This window comes from Oryctolagus cuniculus, chromosome 11 (assembly GCF_964237555.1).
Source record: "Oryctolagus cuniculus chromosome 11, mOryCun1.1, whole genome shotgun sequence".
Lineage (NCBI taxonomy): Eukaryota > Metazoa > Chordata > Mammalia > Lagomorpha > Leporidae > Oryctolagus > Oryctolagus cuniculus.
The window spans coordinates 45909496-45925382 of record NC_091442.1 but is presented as its reverse complement, the minus strand read 5'-3'; the positions used below and the strand labels follow the sequence as shown (position 1 = coordinate 45925382).

The 15887-nt window shown below is 42.1% G+C and overlaps 1 protein-coding gene across 6 annotated transcripts in view; it reads right to left on the bottom strand.

Moving 5' to 3' along the window:
- Positions 1-915: 915 nt before the first annotated feature.
- The window catches only part of XRN2 (5'-3' exoribonuclease 2), an 81524-nt gene continuing 66552 nt past the window's right edge, over positions 916-15887 (bottom strand). For all 6 annotated transcript variants that reach the window (XM_002710942.5, XM_008256330.4, XM_051845316.2 and 3 more), the window contains 3 exons: positions 9895-9958; positions 4291-4429; positions 916-1469 (listed from right to left, as the gene is read on the bottom strand). In XM_002710942.5, coding sequence (XP_002710988.1) covers positions 1404-1469; positions 4291-4429; positions 9895-9958 — 269 coding nt within the window. In that variant the 3' untranslated portion in view covers positions 916-1403. The remainder of the gene's footprint in view (positions 1470-4290; positions 4430-9894; positions 9959-15887) is intronic.

Genomic DNA, 15887 nt, shown 5'->3' with positions numbered 1-15887 from the left:
GACACTTTCACCACGCTTCAAATATTGTCAAAAACTGAGTTTCAGTCTCGTGGTAGCTTATAAAACTAAAGGTTTGAGAAAATATGAAGGGTACAGGTGTGGGTTGGGGTACCTTTGATTCTATACATAGTAGGACAATTACGGGCTCTTCTAGACCATGCAATAATTAGGTGGCTATGCATTTTTAACATTTGGAAGATAAGAGAAACTGAACAGCACAAGGCATTATCACTCTAGAGTGAAGGTAATTTATAACGGTTGTGGGGGTGACTCCTAATGGGGACTCTTTGTCTCCACAATAAAGGCTCCTGCTCCATTCACATCATCACTAGCAATGAAGTCAATAGCCTCAAAATACCTTCCTATTCAAGGTTAAGGTGGGGTTTCTGCCACTCAGACCAACAAGTGAGCTTTCTTTGAAACTTAATGCAGGAGAGTGCCCTGGATCAGAGGGTCAAACTGAAGCCTTACCTTACTTTCTTAGTATGGATGGAAAAATTGAAAGAAAACAAGTCTTTACACATGTGACTAAATTTGTTTTGGAATCAAATGAAAATGCCCATGAATATGCTGTGAGCTCCAAATGTAATATTTAAGAAATAGTGTGCTTAGTAGCAAAGACAAACTGAAACTGTTTATGAAATAATGTAAACATTGTTTAGAACATTTAGTTGTAAATTTAACATTTCATCTTCTCTTGAAGATTTAAAACAAGTGCTCAAAACTTGAGCACAACCCTACCTTAATTTGCAAAAATGTAAGAGACTTATTGACCATATTCTCTTAAAACCTACTTTTTCCCCTGACTTGTTTTTGACATCTAATTATAGAAACAAGTTGTTTTCTACAAAAGAACAACATCCTTGGTCAAGATTTTCAAAGTGGAAATACTGTAAAAATAACAACACAAGAGACCAGAGTTTTTAAAGTTTAATTTTTTTTTTTACTAAAGTCCAGAAATTTCTGTTAGACAAATACATTAATGAAATGTTTCCAAAGGAATACTGAACAATATATACTCTAGTATGCTGAGGGGCCCAGCTCAAGAGTTCATACCTAATTCTTGTGCATTAAAAATCAGCATGGATCTTAGATGATCTAGAATATACTGTGTTTTGAAATTCACAGCTGGTTTGACTTTTAACCATAATGAAAAATCGGTACTCCTATCCCATCAAATGTTTTTACAAGCAGTAATAAATTCAGATTCACTGTATTATGCAACACACACCTTAGGAAAGCAACATAAAACAGTGAGATCAGATCAGTAGAAATATACACAGTTAAAAGAAATACACAAAGTACTGTAGTTTATTAAAAACTACTACTTGAGAAAGAAATCTTTCCACAAATAGCATAAAACTGTAGAATGATGAAGGGATTTGGGCAAGCTTTACAAAAGCTTAATTCCAACTGTATCTTCCTGAGGGTGGTGGCAAAGGGTATTTCCTTCCTTCTCTGGGATATCCCTGAAAACACACAAAAGAAAAAACAGTTTATTTTCTGCACTAACACCTTTGCAAAGGAATTAACTTTACACCTCTAAGGAAAGGCACATCATAAAGCTGAGTATGTTTTAAAGGCACAGCACATGCAAAGTCCCCACAAACAGGAGCTCTGATCCAGAGCTCTGACACTCAGCAAAACTGGAGGCAAGCACACGTTACCCCTGAAAACTAACCCAACAATCCTGAACAATCCCTTGAGAAACTGCCTAAAATGCAGACAGCAAAACACAGCTACCGTGTAAACGTGTGGACAATGGTCCTCAGTCTTCCCACCACCCCAGCAGTAACTCCTGTCACACAGGGATAGGCCCACCTCATTCCCAGACAGCACACTAGGGAAACCACTTGCTTAACCAAAGCAAGGGCTTGCTGAGTCAGCCCCAAGTCCCAGAGCAGTTAACTGTAGATATATCTTGTTTAGAGTAAGCAGTGGAGCATTAAATAACACGCTAAGGTTATTTATCTTATAAACAATCAATAGCGACATCTGCAACACATCCTAGTATGCTTACAAATGACACTTCTGTGCAAAGATGAACGTGACACCACTTCCATGATCATACCCTGTCTAGGATTCTGAAGTGGAATCCTCTATTTTGCTACTCAGAGCACTTCAATAGTTTAGATGGTAAGATGAAAACTGTGGACACTCCAGGCTACAATGTAGGCTAAGGCCTTGTTCAGGAATATGAACTTTACTAAAAACAACGAAGCTATATGATTCTTTGTTTTTAATAATGAACCTGGGTAATTTAATAGTGCCCAAACAATTGTGATTTCATAGAAAGTACCTCAGTATAAAAGACTGAGAAAAAGGAATGTATTTCCAGAAAGTCCTAAAAGAATCATAAATTTACCAACTGGTTTATATCTTCTAAAGTGTTTTACTTCACTTAACAGCAGGGTTCCTTTAAGGGAAGATCCTTTGTAGAAGGCAAGAAATACGACAAGCCAGTATCAGTTGTCCAGGTAGCCGGTCCCCAGCTCTGCTGCCACAATGCCCAGATGTCAAGACTTCACAGTTTCTTACTTGGGAAACGAGGTAACTGGGGGTCCTACCAGTTACAGACACATCCTCCTCGGGGCGGGCGGTCGTGGCAGGTGCCAGTGAAGATGCCTGCATCCTTTATCGGGGGCCTGGGTTCAATACTCAGCTCTGCTCCTGACCCCAGCTTCCTGCTAGCACGGACCCAGGAGGCAGCAATGATGGCCCAAGTCTCATCTTGGAAACCCAGACTTGAGTTCCCAGCTCCAGGCTCTGTGTAGAGACTGGGGAGTAAACCAGAAAGTGACAGCCCTGTCTGTCCTTCTGCCTCTCAAATAAATGAATTTAAAAAAGAAATTTTTTAAAGTATGTATATGTCTCCTTTGAAAAATGTTACTATTTTTTTAAAGATTTATTTAATTAATTGAACGGCAGAGTTGAGAGAGGCAGAGGCAGAGAGAGAGGTCTTCCATCCACTGGTTCACTCCCCAAATGACAATAGCTGCAGCTGCGCCGATCCGAAGCCAGGAGCTTCTTCCAGGTCTCCTACATGGGTGCAGGGACCAGAATACTTGGGTGATCCTCCACCATAGCAGACAGCTGGATGGGAAGTGGAGCAGCTGGGTCTCGAACCTGCACCCATATGGGATGCTGGCACTGCAGGCGGCAGCTTTACCCACTATACCACAGCACCAGCCCAGAAAAATGCTCATTATTAAAACTGCCTTGTGTCAAACAGAATCCAGTACCATAAACGAGCTCACTTATACTATAATTTTTAGAGGCCCTGGGTTGAAAGAATTCAAAGCCGAATTCTATGAACTGATTTTAATGAATGATCACAAAACCCTCTCAAAAAGCATTAACTATTTACAACGAATCTTTTCTTGTAAAAAGGAAAGACTTCTAAGAATATGTAAAAAGAAAAAAAGTGTTAAAAAGGTTTTCCTTAGCTGTCAGCAGAGAGGTCTTCCATTACAAGGAGCACCTGGGAAGAACCTGAGGTAGAAAATTAATGCTCAGTGAAGCACTGCGAGAGGCCTGCAGGCAGCGGCAGGTAAGCAATTTAAAAAGCACTTCACATCACCGCGGGTGCCAAACGCCACGAACACGACACGCTGCACTGCGGATTCCAATCGTGTTCCTTAGCAAGCATCTGATTAGTGAGCGCTGGAATACTGGCCGGGGTGTCAAATTGCTGGAGAAAATTACGTCCAACCGACCCCAGTTTTAAATGCGGCTATAAAAAGAAAACGAAGCTTGCATCTATTGTAACAGATGAGTTACTGATACTTGTTCACTGGTAAAGCTGTTTACATTCAGGAGAAACACACACGGAGAATTAGCAAGGATTAGCAAGGAGACGTTTCCTTCCTTGAGGAGGGATAGCAGGTGAATCAAGACAGAGGATTCAAAAGATGATAAAAGCAGATTTTTACTTTCAGCTTCTAAGAACTTAACATCTATTTGAGGGATGCAGGTTCTATTGAGGAGCAATCTTTAAAGGAAAAACTGTGTTCTGGTAACTGCCATACCTGTACTAATTCTCACAGACCCACTACACACGGTTAGAAGGGCTTTGGGGCTGGCAATTCTTCAGCATCTTTAAACTGTAACCTATTCAGGGAGGTAGTTACTTACCTTACACACATTTTTTAAGGATGGACCCAAGTCAAACTGAACTACTTTATCAGTATCTTCTCTAGAAACCTGGTAGCGAAAGAGAACGCCCTGGGAGGCACCGAGAACCACCAAGCGAGCAGCCCACTCCCTACCCTGCAACCCACACGGCATTACCTGTCTCCCTCCACGATCATCTCGGCGGGGTGGGTACCCGCCCGGCCCGGCTAGCATCTGGTACTGGTTTGGCGGGAAGGCTGCATTCTGGGTTTGGATCATCCGGTTCCACGGCAGCAGAGGTTCAGCCCCGACTCCTCTGTGGAAAGGTCCCATGCTTATGTTAGAAATCAAGTCTGTAATAGCATAAAGTCTCCAACTGGCAGGTTTCAAAGCTCAGGGCAACCCAACCTGCCTGGGTCTGTCACCAGGAGATACAGTAGCACAGTGGCCGTTATGTCCTGTAGTCAGTGTAGTCTAGTGTACTATATGAAATACCAGCATGCATGTATCAAAAAGGGTGCTTAAATCCAACTAAATCAGAAGGCCTGGCTTTAAAAAAATATGCTCTTCATTTTCAACTGTGCAATTTCCTTTTTAGTCACTTAAAAATTTAGACCAAGATCATCAAGTTGGCTACATTTATGATGCTATCCAAAGAGTAAACATGTGTAAGGCAGGAGAATGAGGCTTTATTTTCAAAAATGTCCAGACTCGTTCTTGGGATCCATTCTTTCTAGTTAATTGCAGGTTGCAAATGAATTCTTACTGTTGAGTATTTTGAATCCAGGGTAGGGGACTTGGCTGTTTTTTCCCATCCATTATTCTGCTCAATATGTCAGAAGGTCTGATCGGGAGGAAACCTTTTCAAGTTCTATTGATGCAGCTTTCAATTGACCACGGTGACCTAGCAACATGAGCACTAATTGGCATGGGCTGACTGGCATTTGGTGTACAGTTTACATGGGAACACAGACTCAACAGCTATTATAGTCCAGTTTGCTGTCCCAGATGACTAGTCGAAAGAAATGTTTTAATTGTTTTCAAGTGCCTATTTTAACTTTGCAGATACAAAGCAACAGGTATAAGGTATTAAATCATAATTAAAAACTGCCACATACACAATGTAGCAAAAATGGACTTCTAAAGGTATGACCATGTAAGATGCAACCCTCTCCTTGAGGCACTTGCCTTAACTTCCATTTCTAGTCCAGAAAGAACAAACAGAAGCAAAATGCTCCAGCACATTTGAACATTAGAAGCACTGGGAGCCACTGAAAATGTTGGAAGGAATTCAATGAAACTGTAAAGAGCTGACTAGCTGGTATTAGCTATAATCAGCCTATGATTTTCACTTCTTGTGAAAAAGCCTTAAGAGGGGAAAAAAGCCCGAATTTGGGCTCATTGGGTGATGTATTCTTCTCACAGCCATTCAAGCCTGAATCTGTCCGCTCTACCCCTATTCTCCTCCTTTCACTTGAAGCTTGCCTTCTTGGCGAGCGCGCGCACACACACCCACACCCACACCCAGATACTTATTTCTGTGTGATGGCTCAGCTTTCTCTGAAGGACTCTAGAAAGGCCAAAGCTATTCTTTACAGTTAGTGGTCGCAACCAGAGTTCTAACAATATAATTCACTGTAAGAGATTCCAAATAAAATTAAAAGACTATTTCAGAAAGAAAAATGTGTATGTTTAGGGCTTTTAATTATTTTTCAGGTTATTAGTACAAAGAATGTCTGTTTTAGCAAGAACAGAGACAGGAAGGGCCCATTCTGGCCTCTGCAGGAGGGAGGGGTTAAAACATCCACTTTGACCAACGAGGGTCATCAAAACTGGGCAACTGATGCAAAACCCTCAAGCCCAAGATGTAATTCTCACAGGAACTCTGCTCAATTTTCCTTTGTAGTCTTGTAATGCTAAAAATCACCCTAGCACGTTTCAGGATAATGAGCTGCCAGGAATTATACTATAAATGTAGTTTAACATGTTTTATGTTTTATATTTAAAAATACACAGCTATCCTTTTTGTTTGAAAAGATTACTAATAATCATTAATAATAAACTTAAAAAGAAAGAACAAAGTAAGAATAACATCTAGTATCCTCTTTTGTTAGTGGCAAAAGGCCTCTATTTTCCACAAGCTTACCTTATTTCTATACTAATTATATTAATCTGCACATACCAATGAACTGAAATTTACTAAGAAAATGTTTTAAGACCTAGGATGGAAGCATTCAAGTTGATTCATCTTTTTTTTTAAATTATTATTATTTTCTTTAAAAGGGAGAGAGATATAGACAGAGGAAAAGGGATCTTTCATCTGCTGGACCACTCCCCAAATGCCTAGACCAGGCCAAAGCCAGGAGCCTGGAACTCAACCTGGGTCTCCCAAGTAAGTGGCAGGGGCCCATGCACTTGCCTCATCCTACTGCCTCCCTGGGTGTGGATCAGTAGAAGTGGAGCCAGAACTTGAATTCAAGGACGCAGGTATCTCAAGTGGTATCTTAAGAACTGTGCCTAAATACCTGACCAATCTTTTTTAAAATTAACAGTTACTGAGATAACTTATTTGAGAAATTTGATATCAATGGATGGCAACAATATTCTGAAGTTCCTAAAAGAACTGTTTTGGATTTTAGTTTACACATATGGCAAATCCGAGTTTTTAAAGACTAACAGAGTTCAACATGCGTGGGTTAAAAAATAGCTAGCTTGCACATCACTAAAAAGAAACCTGCCTCTTGTGGTAGTCTTATATCAAATGAATCAATAATGGGCTATAAATACCATCTCAAAGAAGTAATTCATGAAACACAGTGTGGTTTTTTAAGAGACATTCAAAAATTTTCTTTTTTAATAGAATTCTTGACAAACACTTAGTGGAAACAAAAGGACCCATAAAATCTAATTCTTTAAGAATTCAATTACTGGGGTGGCGCTGTGGAACAGTAGGCTAAGCCTCCGCCTGCACTGTCGGTATCCCATATGCCTGCCAGTTTGAGTCCCACCTGCTCCACTTCTGATCCAGCTCCCGAATGCACCTGGGAAAGTAGTGGACTATGGTCCAAGTGCTTGGGCCCCTGCACCCACGTGAGAGACCTGGAAGAAGCTCCTGGCTCCAAATAGGCCCAGCTCCAGCTGTTGCAGCCATTTGGGGAGGGAACCAGCAGATGGAAGACCTCTCTTCTCTCCTCCCCCACCCCCATCTGTAACTCTGCCTCTCAAATAAATAAATAAATCTTTTTTAAAAAAAATTCAACTACTTACTAGTTGTAACTTCTCAGCAAAGTCAGAGTCTTTGACTTGTAAGGAATGAATGGGTGGTCTGATGAGTGTTACAGAAATGACTGATGTAGGCCGGCGCCGTGGCTGAATAGGCTAATCCTCCACCTTGCGGCGCCGGCACCCCGGGTTCTAGTCCCGGTCAGGGTGCCGGATTCTGTCCCGGTTGCCCCTCTTCCAGTCCAGCTCTCTGCTGTGGCCAGGGAGTGCAGTGGAGGATGGCCCAAGTGCTTGGGCCCTGCACCCGCATGAGAGACCAGAAGCACCTGGTCCTGCCTTCGGATCAGCGCGGTGCACCAGCTGCACGCACCAGCCGTGGTGGCCATTGGAGGGTGAACCAACAGCAAAATAAAAATAAAAATAAATAAAAATAAAAAAAAAAGAAAAAGAAAAAGAAATGACTGATGTAATATATAGTTCCTAATATGCAATGAAGGACAAGTTTAGGATGCCAGGATGGTTGTGGCTATTTTTTTTCTTTTTTAAATGACCACAATTAAAGATCCATCTGTAAGACAGAATTCAAATGTGCTCACATTTAAATTTCAGGAATGATTTTACATATCTGATTATGATTAAACCAAGAAACACTCCATAAAACTTGTCCCTAATCAGCAGGGTTCACAAAGTCAGTTGATGTAATACTAGTACTTGGCTAGAGTAGAATCAGAACAGAAAATGATGGCTGTCAGGGCAAGGAAAAGGACAATGATGATCTTAGGAAACTTTTATGTGGACAGAAGGAAGGAAAGCTGATGGGACTGAAGAAAGGAGTGGAAGTAGGTCCTTTACTTTCTTTGAAGTCCCCGTGGCTTTATTTATATCATGCTCAGAGTAAATATTCTTTCGAGCTTGATTCAGTGAAGTTTCATGGTAAAAATGGTAAAGAGCTGGTGCTGTGATGCAGGGGTTTAGCTGCAGCCTGCAACGCCAGCATTCTCTATCAAAGCGCCAGTTCTGGTCCCAGCTGTTCTACTTTTGATCCAGCTCCCTGCTAATGTGCCTGGGAAGGAGGTGGAAGATGGCCCAGTGCTTGGATCCCTGCCAACCACATGAAAGACCTGGAGAGTTCCAGGCTCCTAGCTCTGGCCTGGAGCAGCCCCAGCTGTTGTGGCCATTTGAAGAATGAACCAGCAGATAGAAGATTCTGCCTCTCCCCGCCTCTCTCTATCACTATGCCTTTCAAATAAATAAAGATAAAATCTTTAAAAAAAAAAGAAAAGAAAGAAAGAAAAGAGGAGCTAGCCTAGGTAAGCTACTGAAGTGTGTGAAAATAAGAGCACCTACTTTCTTAAAGGGTCACTGGGAAGAATAAATGAATTCATGTTTATAGAAGATATTAACACAGTACTGATACTTCACAAGCGCTTATACTGAAAACAAGATAAATACATGCATTACCAGTTGTATTAAGCTTAAAAAGTGACTTACACTAAATGGATACCATTAATAAACAATTGAGTAAGATTTTATATTCTTGAAGAAAACAACGAACTGACATTTGGGTCTCTGAAAAATTAAGTTTTCTTCAAAGGGGGACAGCATTTACAATCCTAGTTACAAAAACACTTTGTTCACTTCATACATGAACCTAGCAGAGCAAAGGGGGATAAACAGAATTGAGAAGGCAAAAAGGACACCTCAGTGTCAAGGGGCTCACTTTGTTTTTGCTTTTAGTGATGCTGGCAAAACCAGCACGCAACGATACATTTTAAAGCTGCCCTTTAAAAAATTACTTGCAGATGTTAATATCATTATTCATAAAATGCCTCGCTGTCTTGTCGTGTCGAGTCCATCTGACTTAGCAGCACACAACTTATCAATGAAGGAACACATGTCAAACATCCCTTGTTATTAAACCATGTCACATTCTTCCTAGTCCGTGGTACTTATTAGACTGCAGATCCCATAATCCTCTTCTGAGTCCCTTCTGCATTTAATTCAGTTCAGTCTTAAGTAGTTAAAGAAACTGTTTTCAGTGGCAACTAATAACTACTGACCTACAGTGACACTGCCCTACAATAGGCTTGTCAGCCCTGAAAAAGTTGTACCAAAGAAGCTGATTAGGACTTCAAGAGGTTTGTAGCAAGAATCAATGGTTGGTCTGTACTAATGCTGTGTTGCCGGCACAGAAATGATAAAAGTGGAACACCATTAGTTATGCCTCATTAAGCTGCACAACCCTTCTAAAAAGAAATTTGTTTAGCCTGACCAAAACCTAACACAGTTTTAAGCTCTCTGTGTTGCGTTTTTCTGGGTACCTCAAAAGCTTCAATAAAATAAAGGCCAAGAACCAAGAAAAGTAGCAAGGTATATAAACATGAGTCCTTTAATTCAAAGTGTTAACTAAATACTTTGCTAAATAACATGTGTAAGAAATATTGCTTTTGGTGGCAAAAACCCATGGAGGTTTTAGTTTCTAGAAAACCCACAAACCTCAACTGCTGGCTGGAGGAAATACAAGTCATATCACACATATCACATTAGCTTTAGTATTACCTGTCGAATCTCTGCTGCTGGAAAAGAGGGGGGGGACCGCGCCAGGAATCCTGGGGCCTCATGTCTGAAACACAAATAGGGAGATTACACGGAAGGCTCTCTAAAGTAACACTGTCAGCCCCTACCTATTTATAATTGTAAGTTCTTGGAAAAAGTATGAAATAAAACTTACACCAAATAAACTAGGCTCATAATCATAATTGTATACATACACACACAAATGTAAAAAGACAGGTAACCAAAAGGGTCAGCAAATTTTTTATTATTTTTCCTTTGATAATAAAACACATTTTTAGTAGCTTCAGCCATTAAATTCACTTGCTTATGTATGTATGTTCATATGTAAATGTATTTTTATGATTATATCTTAAATGTTGTACAAAACGAAAGAATCTAGATCTTTCCCATAGACACAAAGTGAATGAATAGTTAACTGTAGTAGAAGTCTTGAAATTTTACTCCTAAACTTATAAACCACTGTCCTAACACAGACGGACAGCATACAATCTCTGCAACACACCATCAGGAAGACAGATTAATTAAGGGAGCACTCACTTGTCCATTGTTTTCTGATAATCAAACCATACCTCCAACACAAAGCTGAATTAATATCAGCTAACCAGAAGAATTAAATAGCTGTTGCTCTTCTACATAAACTGACCAGTAAACATGATGAAAGAAACACCCCCCAAAAACTAGGCCAACCAGGGCCTTCAAGGAGCTCAGGGGGTCAGCAACCACCAACTGTAGCTCCTGGCCCCAGCCTCACTGTAACCTCACTGCCTTCAGCGGGGTCTGTTGTTGAGCTAATTAAAACAGTTTGTTCCACAAGTTGTCTAATGAGCTCACTCCATGAGGACAGTAACTTCCTCCAGACTCCCGAGACCACAGAAACAGGACTTACCATAATGTATTCAAGCTCACATTTTAATGCATACACAAGCTAGAAACACGCCTTTTTTTTTTTTTTTTTTTTTTTGACAGGCAGAGTGGATAGTGAGAGAGAGAGATAGAGAGAAAGGTCTTCCTTGGCCGTTGGTTCACCCTCCAATGGCCGCCGCGGCCAGCGTGCTGTGGCCGGCGCACTGCGCTGATCCGATGGCAGGAGCCAGGTACTTACCCTGGTCTCCCATGGGGTGCAGGGCCCAAGCACTTGGGCCATCCTCCACTGCACTCCCTGGCCACAGCAGAGAGCTGGCCTGGAAGAGGGGCAACCGGGACAGAATCCGGCGCCCCGACCGGGACTAGAACCCGGTGTGCCGGTGCCACAAGGCATAGGATTAACCTATTGAGCCATGGCGCCGGCCTAGAAACACGCTTTTTAAAACTTTACTTTATTTATTTGAAAGTCAGAGTTACGGAGAGAGGGAGGGACACACACACACACCCCTTCTATCCACTGGTTCACAACCCAGATGGCTGCAATGGTCAGGGCTAGGCCAAGCCAAAGCCAGGAACCAGGAGCTGCACATGGGTCTCCCATGAAGGTGGCAGGGGCTGAAACACTTGGGCCATCTTCTGCTGCTTTCCCAAGCTATCAGCAGGGAGCTGGATCAGAGGTGGAGCAGCTGGGAGATGAACCAGCACTCATATGGGATGCTGGGGTCACAGGTGGTGGTTTTACCCACTATGCCTTGATGCAACCACCACTTCTCCCATAACCCCTATCCCCCACCAAATTACTTTCTTAAAGGAAAAAGCCTATCTCTATTCAGGAACTGAAAAGTGCACTCTGGTTTTTAGAGAAGCAAAGATGGAAGGTAGGGAGAATTGGAAAATCCCCACAAAGAAGATGGAATAAGCCAAGCACAGGCGACAGAACGATCCGGCATGACACAGTGAGACTACCTGAGCTCTGGGCCTCCTTCCCCCTTGATATGGCTGAGGAGGTCAGAGGAGAACCTTTGCCAAATGCAGACAGGGAAGTAGCTGTCTGCAGCTCTCCTGGCCTGCTGCCCCTGGTCCAAGGTCACTCTCACACAACCAAAAGCATGAGATGCCTCCCCAAGAAAGCAGCAGGGAAGACCTTGCCAGCTGTTACTTTCACACAGAACCCCATTCTGAATGGAAAGAAAGGTGGCAGCTCCAGTCAAGCTGAATTAAGTTCCTTTTTATCTCTTTTACAAACCAAAGCACCAGCAGTAAACAGTACCGATGCTGAGGAGGCTTTACGGCAGTCATGAGATGTGCAATGCATGGTCAGGACCTGAGTGGATACAGAGCAGTCCGCAGACACTGGGTGAAGACAGCTCCCTCTTCGAGGCCCAGAGCCGACTATTACTATAGACGCTATACCATCAGAAAACTGCAGTTCAAGAGGTAAAAACCAGAAACTCTTACAACAGCAGCTATCATTTCATTTGTATGGCTTACTTTTATGGAAAAATTTAAGGCATATTTACTTCAACATATGATATACTTCTCAATGAGTTGCCATTTGTGAGAGAATAGTTTAGTTAAAGTAAAATCAACATTTGAGCCATCTTTCCTGGTTATTCCTTAGGTAAAGTCCACTGTACAAAAGTTGGTTTAGTGAGAATCAATTAAAATGCCCACATATAATTATTTCTGTACCCTTACATATACACAATTAGCCAATATGAAAAAAGTAAAAAGAAATATTTCATAGTGAAATTTTATCTGCACTCTAATCCTGTTCTTCAAATGGCCCAGAATTAATGACTGGGGTTACACCCTGGAAACACCCTCCCCCCTTTACTACTGGGACTTCTTTGATTCTGGTTCCATGCCACCTCTTCATGTATATGTGGTATAATCACCTAATACAACTCTCATTGATACTTCCAAACTGGATCCTCAATAAACTTGAAATCAATGAGTATAATAAGACACACACAATTGAGAAACCCTCTAAAGCACCTATCCTAATGTTTTATGAAAAATACATTCAGGGGGAAAAGCTAGTAACAGTAAATAGGGAAGGCAAGCCATCACCACCAGTATAAACACTGATTAAATTCAAACATGCCACATTAGATTGCAGCAATATTTCTAGCTGTAATGTGAAGTTCACTAAGTATAAATGCTTTTTTGGAGCAGGAGAATGCTTCTCGAGAGTCTCCTTCTGGGACAAGCGCTGTGGTACAGCAGGTAAAGCCATCGCCTGTAGCTCCAGCATCCCATACAGGCACTGGTTTGAGTACCGGCTGCTCTACTTCTGATCCAGCTCCACTTCTAATCCAGCACTCTGCTACCGCCTGGGAAAGCAGTGGAAGATGGCCTAAGCCCTTGGGACCCTGCATCCATGTGGGAGATGTGGAAGAAGCTCCTGGCTTCAGATTGGCCCAGCTCTGGCCGTTGCAGCCATTTGGGGAGTGAAAGACCAGCTGGTGAAAGATCTCTCTTTCTCTACCTCTGCTCTCTGTAACTCTGCCTTTCAAATAAATAAATACATCTTAAAAAATAAAGTCTGATTTTGTCTAGAAAAACAGCCAAAGTTCCAACCGCATCACTGCATCACCAAGTGGATCAGACTTTCTAAAACTTAAAAAAAAATCTTGTCATACATCTAGGAAAACCTCCCTTGCTTTCAGTCCAAAAAGAAAAATGAAAAGGAGTAAAGGAAACTTCCAGAGCTACTTTAAGCAAAATTCTTCATTTGGCTCTGAGTAATATATATAGCCCTGAAGTATTCACAAAGCACAAATATATCCTGGCTCCAATAAGTAATGAAGTAGATGGTAAAACAAACATTAGCATTAATTTATATGGCTCTAACAAAAGATCCATTTGAGAGGGAGAAAAAAAAATTCTGATAGTGAATTGCACTTCAGAAGGTACAGGCAAGAATGGGGAAATGACAGTTAATTTTTTCCTTTTGTTTTCAACAACTTATCCCTTTTCTAGAGCTTTGTGGCCATATAAATCAAGACTTTGCCAACAGCTTCTCGAGTGACAATTTACCTAATCAGTGTGGCAATCACAGAAAAAAATTCCATGTTTACTGATTGCACTAATCAAAAATCACTTTTCAAACGCAGCTAATTGACAAGTTTACTGACTGAAATGAAGAAGTCATATGATATATCAGACTATCTAGGCTCCAGAAACCAAATGCTGCATTCATACTGAGTACTCAGGGCTGTACTTGACTACAAGTTATCAGTACGCAGACAATCACTCATCAGCCAAGAAAGCGATACATCAAAGACAAATCAAAGACCAACAACAGTAAACACCTATACCAGGCTCTTGACACAGAGACACAGCAGTTTGACCAAATGGCCCTTCTTGAGTATAATTTTGCACTACATGAAGAAAACTGTTATGATACCAAAAGCATCCTAAAACATTCAATTTCACGAAAACAAATTTTTGATCAGTTTTTAAAAATTATGTATTTGAAAGGCAAAGAGAAAGCTTCCATCCACTGGTTCACTTCCCAAATGCTCACAATGGCCAGGGCTGAATCAGGCCAAAGCCCACAGCCAAGAACTCTATTCAGGTCTCCCACCTGGCTGACAAGGACCCAAGTTCTCGAGCCATCACCACTGCCTCCCAGGGCGTACATTAGCAGGAAGCTGGAATCAGCAGCAGAGCCTAGCGTTAACTCAGGTGTTCCTGACATGGGATGCAAGCTTCTCAACCAGCAGCTTAACTGCTCCAACACCTGCCCCTCTGATCAAACTTTAAAATTCAAAATTTTATGAAAAGAAAGCTGATCTGTTAACATTTATCTCACACTTTTATAGCACTCACTATAGGCAAGGCACAATTTTAAGTGCCTTGAACAGTTGAAATACATTTAGTATTCCCTGTACCATTTTAGGGACAGAAAACTAGGACATGGACCAAAACCTGCCTAAGGTCACATGGCTATTAAGGGGCTATGTCCTCTCCATCAGGCTACCATCCGCACGTTGCACACTCACTGGTGGGGCTGGCCGAGGTGCTCTGTCGTGCCACTGTATTTTACAAGGACCACAGGAAAACCAGCCCCAGTTTCTGTGCCTCTCTGTCAGGAGGCTCAGAAGGCAAAATTAGGAATTGAAAAGCTCCTTACTGGGGCCAGCACTGTGGCGCAGCAGGTTAACGCTCTGGCCTGAAGTGCTGGCATCCCGTATGAGCGCCGTTTCTGGTCCTGGCTGCTCCTCTTCAGATCCAGCTCTCTGCTATGGCCTGGGAAAGCAGTAGAAGATGGACCAAGTCCTTGGGCCCCTGCACCACGTGGGAGACCCAAAAGAATCTCCTAGCTCCTGGCTTCAGATAGGCGCAGCTCCGGCCATTGCGGCCATTTGGGGAGTGAACCATCAGATGGAAGACTTCTCTCTCTCTCTGCCTCTCCTCTCTCTGTGTAACTCTGACTTTCAAAAAAATAAATAAATCAGGCCGGCGCTGTGGCTCACTAGGCTAATCCTCCGCCTTGCGGCGCCGGCACACCGGGTTCTAGTCCTGGTCGGGGCGCCGGATTCTGTCCCGGTTGCCCTTCTTCCAGGCCAGCTCTCTGCTGTGGCCAGGGAGTGCAGTGGAGGATGGCCCAAGTACTTGGGCCCTGCACCCCATAGGAGACCAGGATAAGTACCTGGCTCCTGCCATTGGATCAGCGCGGTGTGCCGGCCGCAGCGCGCCGGCTGCGGCGGCCATTGGAGGGTGAACCAATGGCAAAGGAAGACCTTTCTCTCTGTCTCTCTCTCTCACTGTCCACTCTGTCAAAAAAAAAAAAAAAAAATTAAAAAAAAATAAATAAATCTTTAAAAAAAAAAAAAAGCTTTTTGCTGTTTTACTGTCTTGAAATTTAGAACTGACAAAATTATACACCTCTAAGACACCAAGAAAAAACACTCTGCAAGTATTCCAGACTTTGTAGATACAAAGCATATCAAAAACAGCTACCACAAGGGCAAATGATGAGTTTTTACTCGAGTAAAAGTAAATCCAAGTGGAGAGGACATACGTAAAATGTACAGATAAAGACAAATCAGAATCGTGTGTTTCCAAAGCAGGCAGATCAAGGCTGTAAGGGCATGGAATCC